The sequence below is a fragment of the Phaseolus vulgaris genome, chromosome 1, assembly GCF_051622355.1.
Source record: "Phaseolus vulgaris cultivar YP4 chromosome 1, ASM5162235v1, whole genome shotgun sequence".
In the NCBI taxonomy this organism is placed as follows: domain Eukaryota; kingdom Viridiplantae; phylum Streptophyta; class Magnoliopsida; order Fabales; family Fabaceae; genus Phaseolus; species Phaseolus vulgaris.
Genome location: NC_143498.1, coordinates 47183083 through 47204320, shown reverse-complemented (window position 1 = coordinate 47204320; position 21238 = coordinate 47183083). Strand labels below are relative to the sequence as shown.

At 29.4% G+C, this 21238-nt stretch overlaps 2 protein-coding genes and 1 long non-coding RNA gene across 3 annotated transcripts; all 3 read left to right on the top strand.

The window, feature by feature from the left end:
* Positions 1–2394: 2394 nt before the first annotated feature.
* Positions 2395–4708, top strand: LOC137814452 (aquaporin PIP2-7). The gene is made up of 3 exons (XM_068617210.2): positions 2395–3222; positions 3368–3508; positions 4333–4708. Exons 1-3 carry the CDS (start codon positions 2623–2625, stop codon positions 4450–4452), a joined length of 861 nt encoding a protein of 286 aa, XP_068473311.1. The 5' UTR covers positions 2395–2622; the 3' UTR covers positions 4453–4708.
* Positions 4709–10767: 6059 nt separating this feature from the next.
* On the top strand, positions 10768–12612 carry LOC137814451 (V-type proton ATPase subunit G). The gene is made up of 4 exons (XM_068617209.2): positions 10768–10898; positions 11592–11680; positions 11954–12054; positions 12156–12612. The coding sequence occupies exons 2-4, from the start codon at positions 11593–11595 to the stop codon at positions 12297–12299; spliced, it is 333 nt and encodes a 110-aa protein (XP_068473310.1). The 5' UTR covers positions 10768–10898; position 11592; the 3' UTR covers positions 12300–12612.
* A 6271-nt stretch (positions 12613–18883) lies between these two features.
* On the top strand, positions 18884–20465 carry LOC137814449 (uncharacterized). The gene is made up of 2 exons (XR_011081647.2): positions 18884–19152; positions 20059–20465. It is a non-coding gene; the product is annotated as an uncharacterized LOC137814449 (long non-coding RNA).
* The last annotated feature ends 773 nt before the right edge of the window (positions 20466–21238 follow it).

The window sequence follows — 21238 nt, the reverse complement described above, 5'->3', positions numbered from 1 at the left end:
AGAATTCAAGGGAGAGTTCATTGAATATATAGATTTTTTTTAGATTGTAATTATTATGAAAAGTTAAAGTTCAAAGTTTTTAATCAAAGTAGTGAAAAGTAAGGCTCGTAATTCAGTAAAATTACGATGAATAAACAAATATTATGTAGAATTAAAAAAAGTTATTCTTTATTCATCTATTATTGTTCTTAATGCACTTCGTAAATTTTTCCCTCCTTTACATTTATTGTTTTATTTATGTTAAAAAATGTTTGTTTCGAATATTTTTTATTTATTGAATCTTCAGTAATTCTTCATATGTGTTGTTTGGTCTTATTTCCAATTTAAGTTATTTTATATAAAAAAACAATTTAATATAATTTCAGTAATATTTTAATAATGAAATAAAATGGCATGATCTAGTAATCTCACCTATCCTTCTCCTCCAACTACCTAGTTGTACTTTCAAACTTGTTTTACAGGACTAGCAGTTCAGTGCAGAAGCAGGTGGCGCCCAATAATGTGTTTGTTTTCTGTTCTGAACGACTCTTCATTTTCCACAATTAAATAAGCATGAAATTAAAATTAAAAGGCATTTTTATGATATTTTAAATTTTTTTATCAAAATTATAATATCATGTTACCAACAATATGTTTATGAAGAGAAGAAGTTTTACATGGGCATTGGGCGGACTTCTCTAAAAGTGTTATATATATTTATTTATTTATTTTTATTTTTTTTAAAGAAAAATCTCATATTTATGAAAAAAATTTAGTAATAATTAATGTTTTATATAAAACTTTATTTACATTAACTTTTTTATATATTATTTTATTTATTAAAATATTGTTGGAGTTTTTGTTAGGTATTAAACTTTTTTATAATATTAAAATTTAATTTAATTTTATTGTTCTTTTGTGTATTTTTGTTTTCGAAAAAATATATCGATGATAATCAAGTAAATAAATTAAAATTAAAAAAATTAAAAATTGACAGACCAAAAATTTCTAACTTTTTAATTATTCTTATATTACTTTTAAATTTAAGTCATTTTGTATTAATTATTGTTAATTATACGTAAATATATTATTGAAAAGATAATTAAAACACACGGAAAAAATTAATTCCTCTCATGCTTTTAGTTGTTTGGGTAATTTTTCTATCCAAAATGTTTCAGTTTTAAGTTTGTGACCCTGTAAGTCCACAAATTAAGCTCACAGAGCCTGCATGCAGATTTTCTTTAACTTTACAATAAAAGTATAATTTATTATCTGTGATCTATATATAGCCATTGATAATTCTATTTTTATAAGAAATTCTAAAGTATTTTGTACTGTTATTATTGGTTTTTTTCTTTTTGATTGTTATTCAAACTAGCTACTTCTTTTTCTTTCTTTACCAATGCATTTATTCAAAAGTAAAACTATGTTTTAGTAAAAGTATTTTAAAACGGAATATTTATTATGTTGTAAGAGAATCTTAAACTCCATTAACTCTAGTAAGAGAAAAAGTATTGTCTAAAGATACAAAAATAGAAAGAATTATTTAAATTGGAAAGAGCATTATTTAAATAAAATGTTAAATTTGACTAACCTCAAATTTAATACTAATTCTATGGACAAATATATGTAAATGTCTTTCTTTCCTAAAGTTCTGACATAATGAATAAAAAGACAGTCCAATATTGGATGCGATAATGGAAGAACAAAATAGAAAACTAGAAAAAAAAGGTATAATTAGATTAATTTTCCGTGTAGAGAAGAAACTCTAAAGGGTTAATCGGAGCACAGAATTAGAAAGAAAAGGTGGAGTGATTGGGGCAGATTCTTAATAAGTTGTTGAGTATAATTCTAACTTTATAAAGTCAATCGGATAACAACGTGTGTTTTAAAAATAAATAACTTATTTATATGTAAGATATCTAATACATATCTTCATCCTCACTATGTCGACTTTAGTGACATAATATAATATACTTAATATATTAATAAAATCTAAATGACTTTATAATACATTAATAAATTAACTTTAAATTTAAGTCAACTTTACAAAAATAGTTTATAAATGTTATTTTTAGTTAAATTAGATTAAATTATATTTTTGCAAAGTTATACTAGTCTATAATCAATTAAGAGATTCTTGATTGATAAGTGAAGCCAAACCAATACCAATTGTGACTATATATCATGTTTTAGTGAGTCATTTTAATTATTGTATTTTTTATAATAAGTTGATTTATAATTATGTCTTTATTTATAATTGTGTCCTGTAATAACTCAACACATAATACCTTTTATAATATTATATTTTTTATAATAAATTGATTTATAATTATGTCTTTATTTATAATTGTATCTTGTAATAACTCAACACATAATACCTTTTATAATAGAGTTGATTTGTGATTATGTCTTGTAAGAACTCAACACATAATAGTGAAAATTGTTACGGTCATCGGAAAAGCAATTATAGTTAACCCCAAAATTTAACTTAACCCGTCAAGCTCAAGCCACCGCACCACACGCCATATGAGTAGCATAGCATGTTTCCTTTGTATATATATAGATACACTCACTTCGTTCATTCCCTGTGAACCTTATCACATATCACAACGCCGCTGAATTTTGCTCACTCTCACATCCATGGCCAAGGACATCCAAACTGAGTCCGAGGTACCAACTGGGTTGACCCACAAGGACTACTACGACCCACCCCCAGCCCCATTATACGACGCCGCCGAGCTCCGCAAGTGGTCCTTTTATAGGGCCCTCATCGCCGAGTTCGTCGCCACCCTCCTCTTCCTCTACATCACCATCCTCACTGTCATCGGCTACAACCACCAGATCAATGCCGGCGACTCCTGCGAAGGCGTAGGCATCCTCGGCATCGCCTGGGCCTTCGGCGGCATGATTTTCGTCCTCGTCTACTGCACCGCGGGCATTTCCGGGGGTCACATAAACCCCGCCGTCACGTTCGGGTTGTTTCTTGCTAGGAAGGTGTCGCTAGTGAGAGCAATTGCGTACATTGTGGCTCAGTGCTTGGGAGCTATATCTGGCGTGGGTCTGGTAAAGGCGTTCCAGAAGAGCTACTACAACAGGTACAACGGTGGCGTGAACTTGCTCTCTGATGGGTACAGCAAAGGCGCTGGCTTGGGCGCAGAGATTATTGGCACCTTTGTTCTTGTCTACACCGTCTTCTCCGCCACCGATCCCAAGAGAAAAGCCAGAGATTCCCATGTTCCCGTACGTTTTTCTTTTTATTTTCACTCATCACAACGTAACTATCCAAACAAACAACTCTCCGAACTTGGAACACTAAAAATCTGTACACTTAATTATACCAGATTAATTTGATACAGAAGCTTGAGACAGTAAAATACTTCTGCAGGTTTTGGCACCACTTCCAATCGGGTTCGCGGTGTTCATGGTTCACTTAGCCACCATCCCTGTCACCGGCACTGGCATCAACCCCGCCAGAAGCCTTGGCCCTGCTGTCATATTTAACAACCAGAAGGCATGGGATGACCAGGTATGAGATACATGCACATATTTTATTTCAGTTTTCTGTGAATCTCCCTACTGATATTTTAGTTAACTTGTTACAAAAAAAATAAAATAACGATGAAACAGTTTGTAAGTTCTACTGCACTTCTCACATTAAGTGGATGTGTTTCAAATAACTGGGTTAATAATCTATTGTATTGTATCTAGAGTCTTTCGTTGTAATCTACTATAATTGAAGAAATTTTTGTTTAGATAAATTTGTTGAAGGTGGGTTTAAAATAATTTAGTTTTTGGAATGTAATAAAAAAAAACAGTTTTTTCTTTTCATACAAAAAGTAGTAGCGTACGAAAACAAACAGAGAAATTCCTTTTTAAAAAATAACCCTAATTTATAAATGTTCACATTCAATTAACTTATTTAAAAACAATTATTATTTATCCAAATATATAGCTGAAATTAAAAATAACTTTATCTTTCCCATGCATGTTCTTATTAATGCTTTTTTTAATGATTTAATTCACAATATATAGTATTTGTTAATTAGACAAACTATTCATTAAATTATTCTCAAGTTTAATAATAAGTGATAATGTAGTTAATAACATTAAATTTGTTATTAATGTATATTGTCTTTTAAAATTACCCTTAAATCAAGGATAATAATTTCACTTTCCTCCTAATTCATAATTAACGTATTTATTATCTTTAATGTTTTATATATTACTTATGAGTAAAAAAAGTAAATTTTTGCTACTAAATTTGGTTACTGATCCCTTAACTTTATTTTTGAATGGTTGGTGGATAAATGAATTACAATTGAGTTTTGAAAATTGTTTTGGAATGGCTAGTGGATGTTCTGGGTTGGACCCTTCGTGGGTGCAGGCATTGCTGCTGTCTACCACCAGTACGTATTGAGGGCACAAGCGGCAAAGGCTCTCGGGTCATTCAGGAGCTTTTCAAACCTGTAATTCCGACCAAACCATATGGAGACAGCCTTAATTAATCGAATTCGATCGATCTTTGATTTGCTCATACATGGTGGATTGGGATTTGTATATCGTCGTCACTAAGTGTGTATTTATTTATTTATGTTCACTATTTTCGGAAAAGTCCATTCAACAGACATATGCTTGCCCATGTTAATTTGTGTATGTATTTTGAAGTGTTACATTACGTGATGCTCTATCCTACATGTGCGCTAATGACCTGTGGTTGTCGCGTTTAGTTTCTTGTCGATCTGTGTCGTTTTACCTAAACTTGTTTGTCCTATTTTTGGGGAATTTTGGAATGATACCGTTCGACGTTGAGACTGGTAGGATGAGATGTAGTGAAGAGGTGTTTGTGAGAGCGAGATCGTTGTGCCGTGTCTATTTAATTGTGTCGCGATTAATGGATTTATGTGTGGTCAGTGTATTATTCGAAGATGGTCCATGATTGTTTAATTTTTCTGTTGTGAATTGAAGGGATGTGTGGTCCAGTGGTGATATTTATAGGAGTGAGATAGTGTATCTTTTGCCCCGGGATCACCCATGACTTACCTGTCTTTCCTCGTTATGCTTTTTGCACGGATGGATGAGGGGACCAAAAGTCCTTTCCAGACTGTCTATTTACTTCAAGCTCAGATGCTGAACCAATTTCAAACCAAAACTCACAAACTCAATTTAGTGTAAAACTTTCATAATATTTCTCATGATTTAAGCTCAAGGATTATTGAGCCGTCCTACCTACTCATTTTTATATTTGGTTTGGATTGAAACTGGAAAGTAAAGCGGGTGAAAGAGTGAAAATGCGAAAATTTGAGAAAAAAAGTGTTAAGAAAGTTGAAGGTGTTTAAATTAAAATATGTCGTAGATATAAAAATTTATTGAAGTTTGTAAATTTTATTAAGTTTGTGAATGAAATTGTGATGGTGGTGAATTTTTTTTTAAATATATAAAATGTAAGTTACAAATTTGTCCTTATCTTTAAAATATTTAAATAATAAATATGAAATATTTTGTAAAATTTAATTTAACTAAAAAATACAACCTTTCTATCATTTTTAGAACATAAAACTTTTTCATAATTTTTTTAAAATAATATGATGAGTGTGAATGAATTTTTTTTTTCAAAAATTTATTTAATATATAAAAATTAATTAATTTATATAATTAATATTTTTTATTATTATATAAATAGTTATATTTATTTTAATTATTAATAATATTTAATACAAATAAAATAAAATACAAATAATTAATAATAATATTATTATTATTTTATAAATTAATTTAAATTATTATTATTATTTTAATATTTATATTATTAATAATAGTAATAATTTTATTATTATAAATATATAAATGTATTTATATTATTATTATTATTTTATTTAAATATTTATATTATTAATGTAGTTAATTTTTTTTATTAATATATATAATTTTTATTTTATTATAAATATATTTTATATTTTTATAATTAATCTTTTTACAATTTGTTACATTTTTTTTATGTTTATTATATGCAGTGGATAGTTAAAATAAATAGATATACAAGGGTATAGTGTGTGATTAATTCATAGCAAATTTTATAAACAAAAATAATGGCACAAAGATCATTTGCAGTATTCTTATGTGATTTTCTCTCTTCTTTATCTTATTTCTCTGCAATTGTAAGAAGAGACTTTCAGCTTCCATCGACCCACTCCCTCGCTTGCCCTCCTTCCTTTATCTACTAATCCAAATAGGGGGTGCACCCTTACTTTCATCCGCAGGAACAGTGCATTCCCTAATCCAAACAGACCGTTATGGTGTGTCCGATCTTATGTCTGATTTTAGAAAAAAGATGATTATCTAAATATGTCTCGTAAGTCTTGTCATCCTTTTAGATTTAAGGTTGATATTGTAAGTCCTTCTAATCCCAATGAATTTTATGATGTGTTTTCTATTTGTGAATATTTTATACACATTCATTTTTCACTATAATTTTTAAAAAATTAATCAATTTTTTTTAGTCATTATTAATTATTCGAAATCTGCATAATTATTTTGATTTGCACATATCCATAATTAAAATCATATGCATTCAGGTTAATAATTAATCGTTTAACATAATTATTATTACAAAAAAATATTCAATGTATTCCCAAAATTAATGAAGAACTCTCAAAGGTAAGATAGACTTCTTCGTACTAATGATATAATTGATTTTGATTGACTGTCGAAAAATCTTATACTACTAGAGTCTTCTATCTCTTTGGAGCAGGTCAACAGTATGACTTGCTGTATACAAAAAAGTCATGATCATCCCTCGAAAATTATCCGACCCATATCGGTTAGAACAATGATCAAAACTTAAAAGATGAAAATTGCGTATTTGGCTCGTCGTTTTGCCCCCACCAAACATAACCCTCGTTGGCATTTTGTCATTATCTAAGATGGGGGCTTGTGTTACAAAAAGGGTAAGTATATGCAAGCAAGGTGCAAATTTAGTTTCGTGCATTAGGTTTAGCCTTGGATAAAACAAAACGTTTCCGTCATGCAAGTTATGGTCTCTTTAGCCAAGATTTGATGCAGTGCGATTGTGACTTTTTCTTGGAAGTTTCTTACAGCGTGTGAAGGATTTGGGGAAGGCCTATCATTTTCTTCTTTCAATCGAGCTCAACGATTCACATGCCCCAAGGCGAGGAATATATAAGTATAAAAAATGGGTCATGAAATTCATAATTTATTTCAAAGTTCAATCTTTCATTAATGAAGCCTTCAAACTTAGTAGTTATATTACAAAATATTTGAGTAATGATAATTATCTTCTAGATATATTATAATTAATATTGTATATATAGAGAGAGATTGACAATGTATATTAGTAATTAAGCTATCAAAATGTATAGGATAAAAATACATATAATTTAGTTGTTGATAATCAATTTATAAATATTGTTTGAATATATGGATTTTCTTTTTTTACGATGAAGACAATTTAGGATTTTTTTAATTGATGTGAAACACATTTTGTTTTTAATTTATACCACCTCATATTATTTTCAATTGATCAATCTATTTATATTTTAACCTATACCAATTAGAATTCTTTTATGAAAAAATATAGTTCATGATTATTTCTTAGTGGTAATTAATGTCTGTTATAATTATTTTTTAATATTTTTAATAATTATATTTTTATGATCGGTACATTAGTGTTAAAAAACTTTCAACAAACATTCATTATGACTATTTTGTGCCATCATGAACTAGGAGAAACTTTTTAACTAATATAATTGAAAAGTAAAAAAAACAACTAACAATTCTCTAAATAATCTTGATTGATGCGAGCCTAAATAATAATGGTTAATATTGATTGAAAATAATTTATCGATCGACGTTAAAAAACTTTATTAATAAAAAATAAAACTTTAATGAATTTTAACAAAAAAACAGCATCCATCAAGATTGACTAAAAAATCATTAATATTAATATTTTTTTTATAAATTTTAAATTTAATAAATTTGGAATTATTTTTGTCAAAATAATATTTGATTTTTTTTTTATCCAGGACAAGATTAAACTTTGTAATTGAGTTGAGAATTATCGTAAAAAAGTTTTTTTGTTGTGTATGATATATGAAAAAGAGGATAAGAGAGTTTTACTTGTAAATAAAATTATGATACTTAAATTAATAATAAAAATAAAAATATTGTATTAAATATTGTAGCAAACATGATTGAAAAAAAAAATTACGCTAAGACACTACACTTCTATTTGAGTTTAGGTAAGTACAGTTTACTTGTGGAAAAGAAGGTGTCAATCGTGTTTGGATCAAGGTGTGGAAGATGAAATGACAATGTGTGTTCTTTGCATAATTGAGGAGATTTGTGAGGAAAGAAACTTGATACTTGCATGTTAATTTCTACAATCATTATTAAGACTATAGTGGTGTCATGGTGGTTTTGTGGTAACTTTTGTACTAGTTTACTGGTTGTGTAAGGTGAGTTTGGTGTGAGTTTTCATGAAGTTGCATGCATGTTTGAGAGTCATCACCAATTAGCCATAACACATAATTGATGACGATTTTTTTAAATGGATAATCAATGTTTGGAGGTCACATAATCAATGTTGCTTAATTTTTTTAGAGTGATAATCGATGTTTGAAAGTGTTATTCAATCACATAATCGATGCTCTTGATGATTCAAGAGAGATAATCGATGTTTGAAACTCTTATAATCGATTATGCATAGTGTTTTTTAGGAGAATCGATTATATTCTTTCCATAATCGATTATTAGTTTTTTTTATTGTGTAATCGATTATATGGTTTAGAGTATCAATTATGTGATGTTTGTTTGATTTTTTTATTTTATTTCCCTTTATATGTTTCGTTGTTGTGTCGTGTGGATCTACATGGATACCATTTCATTGCCATGAATGAATGTATTACAACTTCACACCCTATCATTTTGGATTTGTATTTATTTTAGATTTTAAATAATTAAAGAATTTTATTTATTTATTAGTTTTATTTAAGTAAGACATTAAATAATTTAGGATTTATAGTTATTTATAATTTTTAATAATTTTATTTATTTTAAATTTATATTCAAATAGATCATTAAATAATTTAAGATTTTGAATATTTTAAAAATTTTATATATTTAAACATGACAATGAAATTTGAAATATATTTATTATATATGTTGTCAACAAATCCGATTTTCTCATATCAAATTGATCTGAAGGAAAAATATATTTTAAATTATATGAAAATGATTTATTGATTATAAAGAAACTTTTTTATTAGTATGGACCTCTCGCTGAGAGATTTTTCTTCTTGCATTCCATAATTTTTAAAATAAACTATTTTACTCTTTATAAAAGATAATTCTGAATTATCCGTTTTCTAAAACAAGCTTTAACTTTCAAAAATATATTTTTTTTCAATAAGATTTTTTTTCTTGTTTCTTTTAAAAGGTACAAGGTATATGATGACGATAGTGGTAACAGCAGCGTGGTGTGGCACACAAAAAAAAGGATATTTTAGTTTTTTTGTGGCTAATATGGGTGCAGTTAGTAATAATGAGGTGTAGATAAACTGAACCCCGAATCAAGGGTAGCTTCCAGTTTTGAGATTTCAAATTGGGCCTGCCCAAATAGGTGCATTGCACCAGAGGTGAGTTTGACTCATCATTCACCTATATCATAATATAAAATGATACAGTATTTGATAACTTTTTTTAATGTTTGAACCAGATAATTTTATATTTCTATAAATAAAAATAATTATTTATTTAATAAAATATGTAACTCAATAATATTTTAATTTTGAAATAATTAAATAGTATCTTTTAATTTTTTGTTACATAATCTTTTTATACCATTTTATAAAATTATATATATATATATATTTTAAATTATATTATTTTCATGTTTCTTAATTAACTACTGATAAAATATAAAATAATTAAATTATATATTTTAAATTAAATTAATAAAAAAAAAATTTAATATACTATTTCTATCTATACCTATATATAAAAGTGATTTCTCATTATAACCGTTTTTTTGATGTACACAAATTTCTTCCGATTCTATCCTTATTTAATATATCTCATGGAGTATTTTATCATTTTATATGTGTTACTTAAAAAAGGAAAACTATTTTTTAATTTAATATTAATGTACAATTTTTATACGCAAATTGACTCTCCACTATTTTCTTAATTCATCATTTTAAGGCAACAATTGGAAGACAGATAAAGTATAATCTCACATATTTTCACTCCAAATTTCACATATTAAATAAAATAATTTTTATTTTCTTTCAATCACTTTTTTCATTCTAAAATTACCATTATTCTTTTGTATCTACCATAAGTCAATTATAACTTTAATGTAAACATCATTACACTTTCCGATTATAAAATTATCATAGAAAAAACTTGAAAAAAAAAACTCAAACGGAGAATTAAAAAAATATTCTTTAATTAATTAATCATTTTTCTTTTATATATTATTTTTTATATTTTGTTTTTGATTCATTTAAAATTATTTATATATATATATTAAATTTTTATCATTACGAAAATTGAGTAAAAGAGAAAAATGGCTTGTGATGATCACCGGTTATTATAACAACAATAATGAAATGAAATGAAAAAAGTTCGGAGGGATGATTTGATCACGCTGTGTATAGTAATTTTATGTTTTCTTATATTAATAATTGTGCTATATAACACTTTAAATATTACAGAATGGTATTTAAACTATTATTGAAAAAATAAAACTATTTTCTTTCAAAACAAAGTGCTGTTTTGATTAGGCAAACAAAAACGAAATCAGCAAAAAAGTCCTCTGGTTTTCTCAACACAGTCAGTTAGAAAGGTTTATCACACAACTTTCTGGTTTCTCTGAATCTAACACACACTGGAAGTGATAGGTATGATTCTCTTCTCTCCCCGCAGCAGTTTTATATTTCATGTTCTTTTCATACTATTCTCAACTCGTCTTCCTCTTCTCATTCACCCTTCTTTAATCTCTATGCTTTCATCACATGATCAACCCTTGACTTTTTTTTATCTGCTTCTGATGGATTATGTATTTTTATCTGAATGATGCAATGTATAATCACCATGGATTCTATGTATATGTTTTCTTCCAATTGACGTTTTGATGCCCTTGTTTGATCTGCTTTCAGCACCATATGATTGTCTTAAATCGCAAAACCAGAGAATTAGGTTTTCATATTTAGGTTTATTAAAGTTTATTAGCATTGTAAGTAAATTGAATCACTTCACCACGGGAGAACAAAAGTAAACTAATAGATACTCTACTTTATAGTCTAAAATTGAAATGTAGTAGTACATTAATAGTGTGATGATTATTCTCCTCCTCCTCCTTTTGGTTTTGGAGTGAGAAGAAGTTTTTACAGTGAGATTATTTTGTCTAATTTGTTGAGCTTAAGGTCTTTGCGTACAACTTATTCGTAGTTATTCCATGTTTCAAGTAGTGATCGTGGTGGTTTGTTTGCAAAAGAATTCGTTTGTGTTGCTGAAGGGCTTCATTTATGCCTAATTTATAGTTTTTAGTAATTTTGGCATATGTTGATAGTTACCAACTGATTTTATCACAGAATGGCATCCAACAGGGGTCAAAGTAGAATTCAGCAGTTGCTGGCAGCTGAACAAGAGGCACAAAGGACTGTCAATGCTGCGAAGAATGGTATTGTTGAAACTCTTGTCTCCCTCTATCTCTTTTGCTTTGATATTTTCATTTTCATATATAGGTCTGAGTTATTGGTTTTATGAGGGGTATCGGTTAGTCTTCATACATGTGACAGCAAGTTCTTTAACTATTACTATAATAAGTTAGTCCCTCTCTCCTCCTCTATCTTTTGTTTATTGTCTTTAGTGTACTCCTATAAGTTATGTTGAATCTAGGTGTAATCTCTTCTTTATCGTGAAGTAATCAGTATCATTATTGTACACTTGCTAGAAAAATTGGCTAGACTGAAGCAGGCCAAAGAAGAGGCTGAAAAGGAAATTGCTGAGTACAGAGCTCAGTTGGAGTACGAGTTTCAAAAGAAAGTGTCAGAGGCAAGTCTATAATTGACTACAGTTAAATAAAATAACTATTGCTGTTGTACTGTACCACTGTCTTATTCTAAGTTTGTATGCCTTCATTCTTATGAATACAGAGTAGTGGAGATTCTGGTGCTAATGTGAAGAGACTTGAGCTAGACACTGGAGCGAAGATCCATCACCTGAAAACTGAGGCAGGGAGGATATCAGGGGATGTTGTCACCTTGCTCCTCAAGTATGTAACTAGTGTGAAAAATTAAATATTGGTGCTGGGAACTCTCAAGTTATGCAGAATAATATATTTCATTTATCTTGTGTTTATTATTGATCTATGTTCTGGTGCAGATAGAGTCTTGTCTTTTGGCTGTAATATGTGGTGTCTTGTTGTCATGTATTAAAATTAATTTTCGGTTTTGTTAAAATAAACGGTTAAGAATTCATAGACATGCTTATATGTCATGCATCACCATTTCACCAGAGTTCTGAGGATTACTTTGACAGTGTGTATTGAGGAAAGCTGGAACCAATGATTTATTCTTTTGTAAATACCATCATATTCTCCTTTTTACCTAATTTTGACTTTTCCAATGAGTCTGCTAATTGCAGTTTCCAGCCAGTAATAATAGATTGAGACTCTCTTCTGAAAGCTCTTACTTTATTTTTCTTTTTAATGGAATTGTTTTGTTCAAGCTTAAGGTAAGCAGAGTAAGATCTTGCATATTATGACTTTAAACTAACCCAAAGAGAAATTCTTTTTTAGGGTGGGTAACTTATTAAATTTTGATATTAATCTAATAATTTATGTAACTTACATAAGAAATTTATAGTTATATTGAGTATATGAAATACTAACTAACATGAGTAATATACAAGTGTAATTAGTACATAACAACATGTCGATAAAAAACAGAACACTATAAATGAAATAAAAGAAATAATAGTAACAATTCTCTCAAACACAAATAAAGTAATATTTTTTATATTCCAAGAAGAGATGAAATCTGAGAAATATAAAACTATTCACTTTTAAAGGCCAAATAAGGTTGTTTTTTATATATACAATAATTCAATATCAAAACGTTGAACACCTACGTCCTCTGTAGCTAATCCTTATTAGTTGCAATTATGATAATATATATTAGTGTTATCAAAATAACTAATGTTGTGTTTGAATAATGAATTTCATGATATTTAATTTTTTTATTTTTTAAATGTTTTGTTTTGAATGATGAAATTTAAATTATTTTTTTGATAAAATATTTCAATTACCACCAAATAAAATAAAAAATTAAATGATTATTAATTATTTTAAAATGTCAATATTAATGATTTTTTTATATATTGATTAATGTTATTTTTTTAGGTCAAAGTTTGTAAAAAAAAAATTAGTTGATATATGTAAAACTTACTTTTCTTTATTGACGTTAATTAAAATCATTTTCAGTTGAAGTTGATCATAATTATTTATGTTATGATCAATATAAAAATGATTCAGAGTTTTTTGGTCAATCTTTTATCAATGTTAATTGAAAAATTCATCCAAGTAATATTAGTAAAAATAATAATCAATGTGACACCCTCACTAGTTGTTTATCAAACCCTCTTGGATCATTGTATTCTGCTCAGTTTCATACATGCTAGCAGACACATGTAAATATTAGAGAAATATCTTATATGACAAGATGACAATCACATTTATTGAACTACTTTCAGTTTTTGAAAAAATTACAAATCTTAAATATTTATATCATTATTTATATTTAAATTAAATAAACCCAACTTATTTATTAAATTTGTTTAGATAGGCCAGATTGATTGAACTTAAAAAAAATCATTACATTAGTTTTATAAAAGAATTTTAGCAAGTTTTTCTCCGGAGTTATTTTTAAATATTTATCAAATAATAAAAATAAATAATTATATTTAAAATAATTAAAAGTGCTTTTAAAAAAATTATATTTAATTTAGGTTAATATGTCTAACTTTTTCAGATATTCCTAATTTAAATGAAAAATTACAAGAAGATAGTTTATTTATTTACTTATAGAAGTTAGTTAGGGTGTTTATGGATTGAATTATTCAAAATCTATTCTAAATCTAATCAAAATTCAATAAAATAGATTAAATCTAAAATTTATATTATTTTTAGTAAGATTAAATTGATTTGATTTTTTTTTAATTTAATTTAAATTAGATTAAATATAGATTAAATTCACTTTGGCAATTAGATTAAATTTGATTTTTGATTGACCTAATCAACCTGATGTATGTGTCACACAAGGCCAAGTACACAAGTCCAATTTCACTTGGTCTAACCTGGTCCATTCTCTCTTGATCCAACCTGAGGCCTTACTCGTCCTAGATTCAGTTGAACTCATCTCGATCTTGGCTTGACCTAACCTAATCTCAATCAAATTTGACCTGACTTGGGCCTAAACCCTAAACCTTAAACCCTAACATAACTCGATTAATTTTGGTGCTAGGCTGACTCAACTTGACTTGGCAATAGGTCAACTCAACTTGACCTGAACATGGATAAACTCAACTTAGCTTGACATGACCCTAACCCAATATGGATATGATGTCTCGGCCAAAAATAGGCCCAACTCGACTTGGCCTAACCTGGTCCAATCCATATTGGTCCACCTAGGTCGTCTAGACCTAGATCTGACCTGACTCGGCTTGACCTTACTTAGGCCTTACCCAACATGATTGAACATGACTCAACACAATGTAGGTTCGATGTCGTAGGATAGTAAGGGCCCAACCCGATGTAAGCCTGATGTCGTAGGCCAATAAGGGCCCAAATCGAATTTCCCATACTTGACCCGTTTGTCTAGAATGGGACTGGACTGACTCTGCTCAATGAGGATCTAGGTTGGACTTAAGCCCGAGTTGACTTTGAATAAACTCAACTTGACTTGGGCTCAAGTTGACTCGATTCGATCTAGGGTCGAGTTGGAGTTTAGCTTGAGGTGACTCTAACTAAACTTGGACCAGGGCTTAATCAGTTCAACTTGGGCTTGAACTACACTTGAGCCCGAGCTGACTTTGACTGGACACGATGTGATCCTGAGCCGACTTTCCTAACTTGAACCTGGGCCAATTCTAACTTGACTCGTTCTAGGCGTAGACTGGCTCGACTTGACATGGGTCAAGGTCGAATCGACTCGACTTGAGCCCAATTTGACTATACTCGGCCTGAGTTTGGGTCGAATTCAACCCAAACTCAGGTCGAGTAGAGTCAAACTTCGATTCAACCTAAGCTCGGGTCGACTTGACTCGATTGACTTGTCTCAACCTTGGCCTAACCGACTTAGCTTGATTTTAGCAACTTGGGATGACCCGACTCAAATTAGGCCCAAGCCGATTTGCCTCGACCTAGACTTAGGCTCACTTAGCTAGACCTATGTTCGGGATGACTTAGTTCGATGTGTACTCAGGCTGACTCTACTTGACCTAGACCTAGACCAAACAGAGCTTGACTTGGTTCTGTGATGACTCAATTTGACTTGTGCCCATGTCCACTTAGCTTGACTTGTGCCCATGCCCACTTAGCTTGACTTGGACCAAGGTTCACTCAACTTGGCTTGTCCTCGACCCACTCAACTCGACCTACTCAACTCGACCTAGGCTAGGTCAACTCAGTTAAACCTGAATTGGTAACTCTGCTTAACTCAGGTTGGGCCATCTTGGTTCGACCTAGACTTGGGTCAACTCGGCTCAAATTAAGCCTAAGCTCACTCAGCTTGATCTAGGTTCGAACTGACTCTACTTGACTTGGGCCCAACCAACTTGAATCGACTTGGACTTGGGTTGACTCAATTTATCTGTAGCCTGGACCAACTCGATTCGACTTAGTTTTGGGTCGAATTGACCTGGTTTTGTGTCGACTCAACTTGATGTGTGTCCAAAAGCCAAATCAACTTGACCTACGCATGGTTCCACTGACTTGACCTAGATTTGGGTTAACTCAACTTGACCTGAGTCCAGATTGAATCGACATGACCTTCTCCTAGGCCAACTCGACTCGATCTGTGTCCGAACTTACTCGACTTGACCTGACCTAATACACAATGCTATTTTACTTGGGTCTAATCCAATTTACCATTTTATAACTTGAAAAGATTGAAACACACATTGATTTTGGATTTTTAAAATCCAAAAAATGATTCAATCTATATCCAATCCAAATCTAATTAAATAGATTGAATTTCAAATCCAAAAATATGAATTTGAGATAAATCCTTTTGAATAGTTAAAAAATTAAATAGTTAAAAAGTAATATGAATTTAGATAATTATAGATTAGATTTCTCAAATTTTCCCTATTCTTAATATAGTTTTTCCATAGTATTTCTTTTGTATTATGACACATCCTATCCCTATTCTTAATATAGTTTTTCAATAGTATTTCTTTTGTATTATGACACATCCTATCCCAACTAGGCTGTACAATGTTTAGTACTATTATTCATGTATCACACATCCTATATTCTCTAGTTTTTAATTTGTTTACAAAATTATTTTATCTAAAAATAACTAGAAATTTATCTATGAAATTAATAAAATATTTAACTAAAAAGATATTTGAAGGATGATAAAAATTTGAACCAAATTAAGTTAATACTAAACTGCATTAAAAAATTAAACATTTTCTAATTTATTTATAAAAGATTAAATGTCCTTAAGAATTTTTTTGAACTAATATAAAATTATAAAATTAAAAATATGAAATATGCATTGAAATAAATTTTCAAAACTTTAAAAAAATTCAAAATTGTTCAGAATGGTTCATAGTAATTTGATTTGATTCATGAAAACTATTAGACAGTTCACTTTATATGCAAATCATTTTGCAGTCCAATCAAACTATAAATTATATATTTTTCAATATTAATTATTTATTATATTGTTAAATTATAATAAAAATTTAACACAAAGAATAATTATTATATATAAAGTTATAATTTAATAATTCTGTTGATAAAATACACTTTTTATTATTAGATATATAATAAAAAATTTAAAAAATTATAACAGATTGGTATTGTATGTAATCTCTCCATCACACACACGGTTGTTCAATAATTTATGGCAGTTTTTATATATTGGTCGGTTGTCTGTATGCTCTTTTAACTGTAACACCACAAACCAGTAGCTCCTCATGATTTGAAGTGTGTTGCTTTCATCAAAACAAAAAAGGACCACTTACACCTCATTGCAAAATCATTAATAATAGGGTTAAAAAACAGAAAGTCACAGCAAAGTGTGTATACATAAAATAGAAGTTGAGATTAGAAGACAACAATTTAAATATTTGTTTTTAAGACTGCATGTTTGAATTGATATATATAAGTATGAAATAACGTTGTTGTAATGCTGGATAATGTAAGTCTAGATAAATATTATACATTTGACATGCATGGTTTTTTCATATAACATGTTCATCTAGTGCCTATTAGTGTGTTGCAGAATGCATGTGCACATGTGCTGCTAGCAAAGCATGAAAAAAAGAAGAGACCATACAATCTGGAAAGGGAAGGGTAATACGGTTATTCTAAACACATACATATTGCCAAAGGATATAGCTAGCTCCTACTTCATACAATAAGCTTTTGTAAATATTTGTCTTTGTCGAGTATTCTCTACAAGATTCTGAGTATGGAAAATCTGCAGCTTTATTTGCAACTTGAAGGTATTTGTTTCAGGATTGGTTCTGGTCCTACGGGAGATTCCTGTCTAACTAGAAGGAAACCCTCTACTTTAGCCACTCTGCTATTGCATAATTGCATAGTCTTTGCCCGTGACTGTTGTAAGCATTACCAGGATGTCCCTTTATTTCTATCATGCATGCAATTCATTCAGCAGTTTAACATGTTACTGCCTTTGAATTTGTCTTTTCTTTTCTTCCACTTGAATAAAGTTTTATGCTTTCACTTTCAATAATTTCATTTTGGAGTTTATCACTTCTTTCATTGGAGTATTGAAAGACAATGTGAAAGCATCTGTGTATACTATGCAAGACAATAGGTTTACATAGTTTGGTACTGGCGACAGAGAATTCTGATTCAAAAATTTGCATTGCAATCAAAGTTCAAAAGAAATTGTCAGAAAACTGAACACTTTGACACAGTTGTTGCTCTAAGATTTAATTATTAGATCTAATTGTATTATTTAAAGTTACTGTGACAGTTGGTTTACACAGTGGACCACATGTTACTCAATAGAGAGTATCAAGACATAAGTTATCCTGACAAATTAACAATTTAAGATGGTAGTGCTAATTTGCATAACAGTTTATTCCAAATGCCTGCAGAAGTTGATTCAATGAATGAAAAAAATGGGAATAAAGGAGGGGAGAAACTAGAAAATTAAAGAAATAAGTACCGAAGTGCTTCCTAGGAGTACCTCCCTAGCTTGTTAAATTTCTATTCCAGTTGTATTCTTATATCATGTATACCATACCAAAAGAGAAAGAAAAAAGAAATACCAAAGTGTAGAGGGAAAAGGACAAGAGAGGGAAATATCTTGTTCTTTAAAGAAACTCAATGGTGAGGGAATAGGAATCTAAGGGGATCCAAGCACTTGTAGACAAATTAGTTTCTCAAGATAAAAATGACTTGCCCTTTATGTAATGGAAAAAGAAGTTGAATCCTGAGCCATGCCTAGAGCCATCACAGCCAACAGTAAACATGACAAGACCCTAGTTGTCTATCCCCTTCAGTCCCTCCTCTCTCAGTTATTTATATATATATAACACTACTCTCTTCAATGTGTTTTTAACTCTTACAGAGTTTGAAAAAGTAAAGTAGGGAACAGAAAAAGAGAGAGACAAGGTAGGTTCAGGTAGAATTATTTACAAAGTTAGCTTTGCTTCATGCCAAATTGCTAGCTTCTTAGTTGTTTCCCAAGTTAAAACAGTAGCCAAAGGGTTGTAGGGGTGTTTTTGTCATTTGGGAGACATGGAAGGACTTGTGTTCCTTCATGCTGTATATATATAACATGCTGTTCAATTGCTTCTACCTCATAGATATTACTTGCAAACCATTTTTAGCTTCAGCACCACCAATTATCTGATCTGGTCATCTCTATGCATCTCACCTTCTTCCATGTTAGTGAGATAAATATGGCTATCTTTACATTTGGTTTTATATATTACTATTAGCATACTTGGCGTGCCTGGCTCCCTGTATGCCATTTGCAGAGCCCATCAGAACAGTGATGGCCTTAACTAATGGCGTGCGAGGAGTCATGCATGTTGTTGTGTGTTATTAGTTAAGAGAAAACTATAGTAGTTTACTTTATACTTTGTGCAAAACTCAGTTCATTAAGTCTCTTCTTGAATAAGTTTTGTTCTCCTAGTCTTTCTTTCTTTCTACCTTTGCTATTGGAATGGATGTTAGAAAAGGTTTGAAAGTAAGGTCTCCTATTTTCCTCTGATGTCTGATAAATGATCAATCTTCTGATTATGCTTGATTGTGTGACTGTGAGGTTGTCCATAGCTTACCTGGTCCAAAGTATCATCTAGAGAGATAAGTGTCATTAGGTACCAAAGGAAATAGAATAAAAAAAAACATTTTTTCTTTTGATATTTGCTTTTCCTTCTTATCATTATTGCATGTTAATTGACATATTTTGTCTTTCATCCAGTAAAGGTCATTGTCACCTTAAATTTGACGCATCCACCAATCCTTTTCATTGTTGTGTCGTCATTTTTTGCTGTAATTGACAAGTGATCATCTTGGCTTCATTTGCATTTTGTTTATATTCAGAACATTTCAACTCAAATGCATCTGGTTTTGAGATATTCTCTATTTCACTAGTTTGTTTGATTTTGGTTGACAAACAGTAGTATCATTGACTGTAAATTTTTGATAATATAAAACAAAAGTGGATTGATAATTGAGGACCAATATATGTACCAAGCTTTAGAGAACAAATATATATCATGTCTTTTAGTTTGTAGATTTTTCTTTAATTGTTTTCTGTCTCTTTCATATTTCTATTACCCTTTTAGTCACACAGGTATAAGCTCTTGAAAATTGGAGTTACGTCATTGCTTATGGAGCCTATGTTAGCCATGCTTGTCAGAATGATTAGTATAGTTTCAACAGCTTCCTGCAGGACCTTTGTTCATTTGTAAGGGTAGTGTTATTTAAATATCACTACCAATGTGTTTTCATTTTTCACTTTGATGCAAATGGTAAGCACTGGTATTGGTAGTGCACTTTGAGAAGACTTGTATAATCACCTAAGTCTTTGTTATCTAACTTTTTCATTTCTATTTGTAGCTACTGAACAGGAAACTTTCACAAGATTTTGTTGAACAATATTCAATATCTATTTTTGCTCAGTAATGAATTGGAGAGTGAGAAGTAACTCAAATAATTCAAAGATTATCTATAGTAATTTCATTGTTCTATATGATTTCACTCTTGAACTATTGAATGTTTACTAAATCATTAACCACCACAGATATTTTTAAATTTTTTTTTCATTCTAATTGTTCATGATTCATGATTGATATAACTTTACCAATTGGGAGTTGGAAGATATATATGCCTCTCCTCAAAAGCAAATAAATTACAAGGTATAAATCTGATTTTCCTTTGATAGTGTAAGAGATCTAAATCTTTTCTATAGAATTTTATTTTCTTGTGAGCTCTCTTCTCTTTTGGTGGTTTTGAAGAATTATTTGGCTAAGCTAGAAACTTCACATAATTTTTTTGTGGTTTTGAAGAATTATTTGGCTATTGTAGAAACTGTTAACATGTTTATAAATTGATATAAATTTTAGGCTTAAATAATTTTGGAGTTCTAAATATAATTTATTTATTTTATATACGTTCTTATATTATGAAAAATAACGTTGGTTGTTCTGGTGGAAAAAAGAGAGTAGATAGATTAAAAGAGAAATCTAAAAATAATTCCAAGATTATTTTAAAGACTAAGTATTTCTTTCAACAACTTAAGTCAAATTTTTTTAATATATTAAAAAAATTATTAGAGAATAAATTTTAAAAATTGATATTAAAAAATTGATAAAAAAAATGTGAAAATTAATTAAGCCCAACTTTATAAATAAAATTATATAATAAAATCACTTAATTAAAATTATTGAATAATCTGTAAAAAATATGTTTTCAAATAGATATGTTATGATTATATTTGGTAAAATTAATTTAAACTTGAAAAAA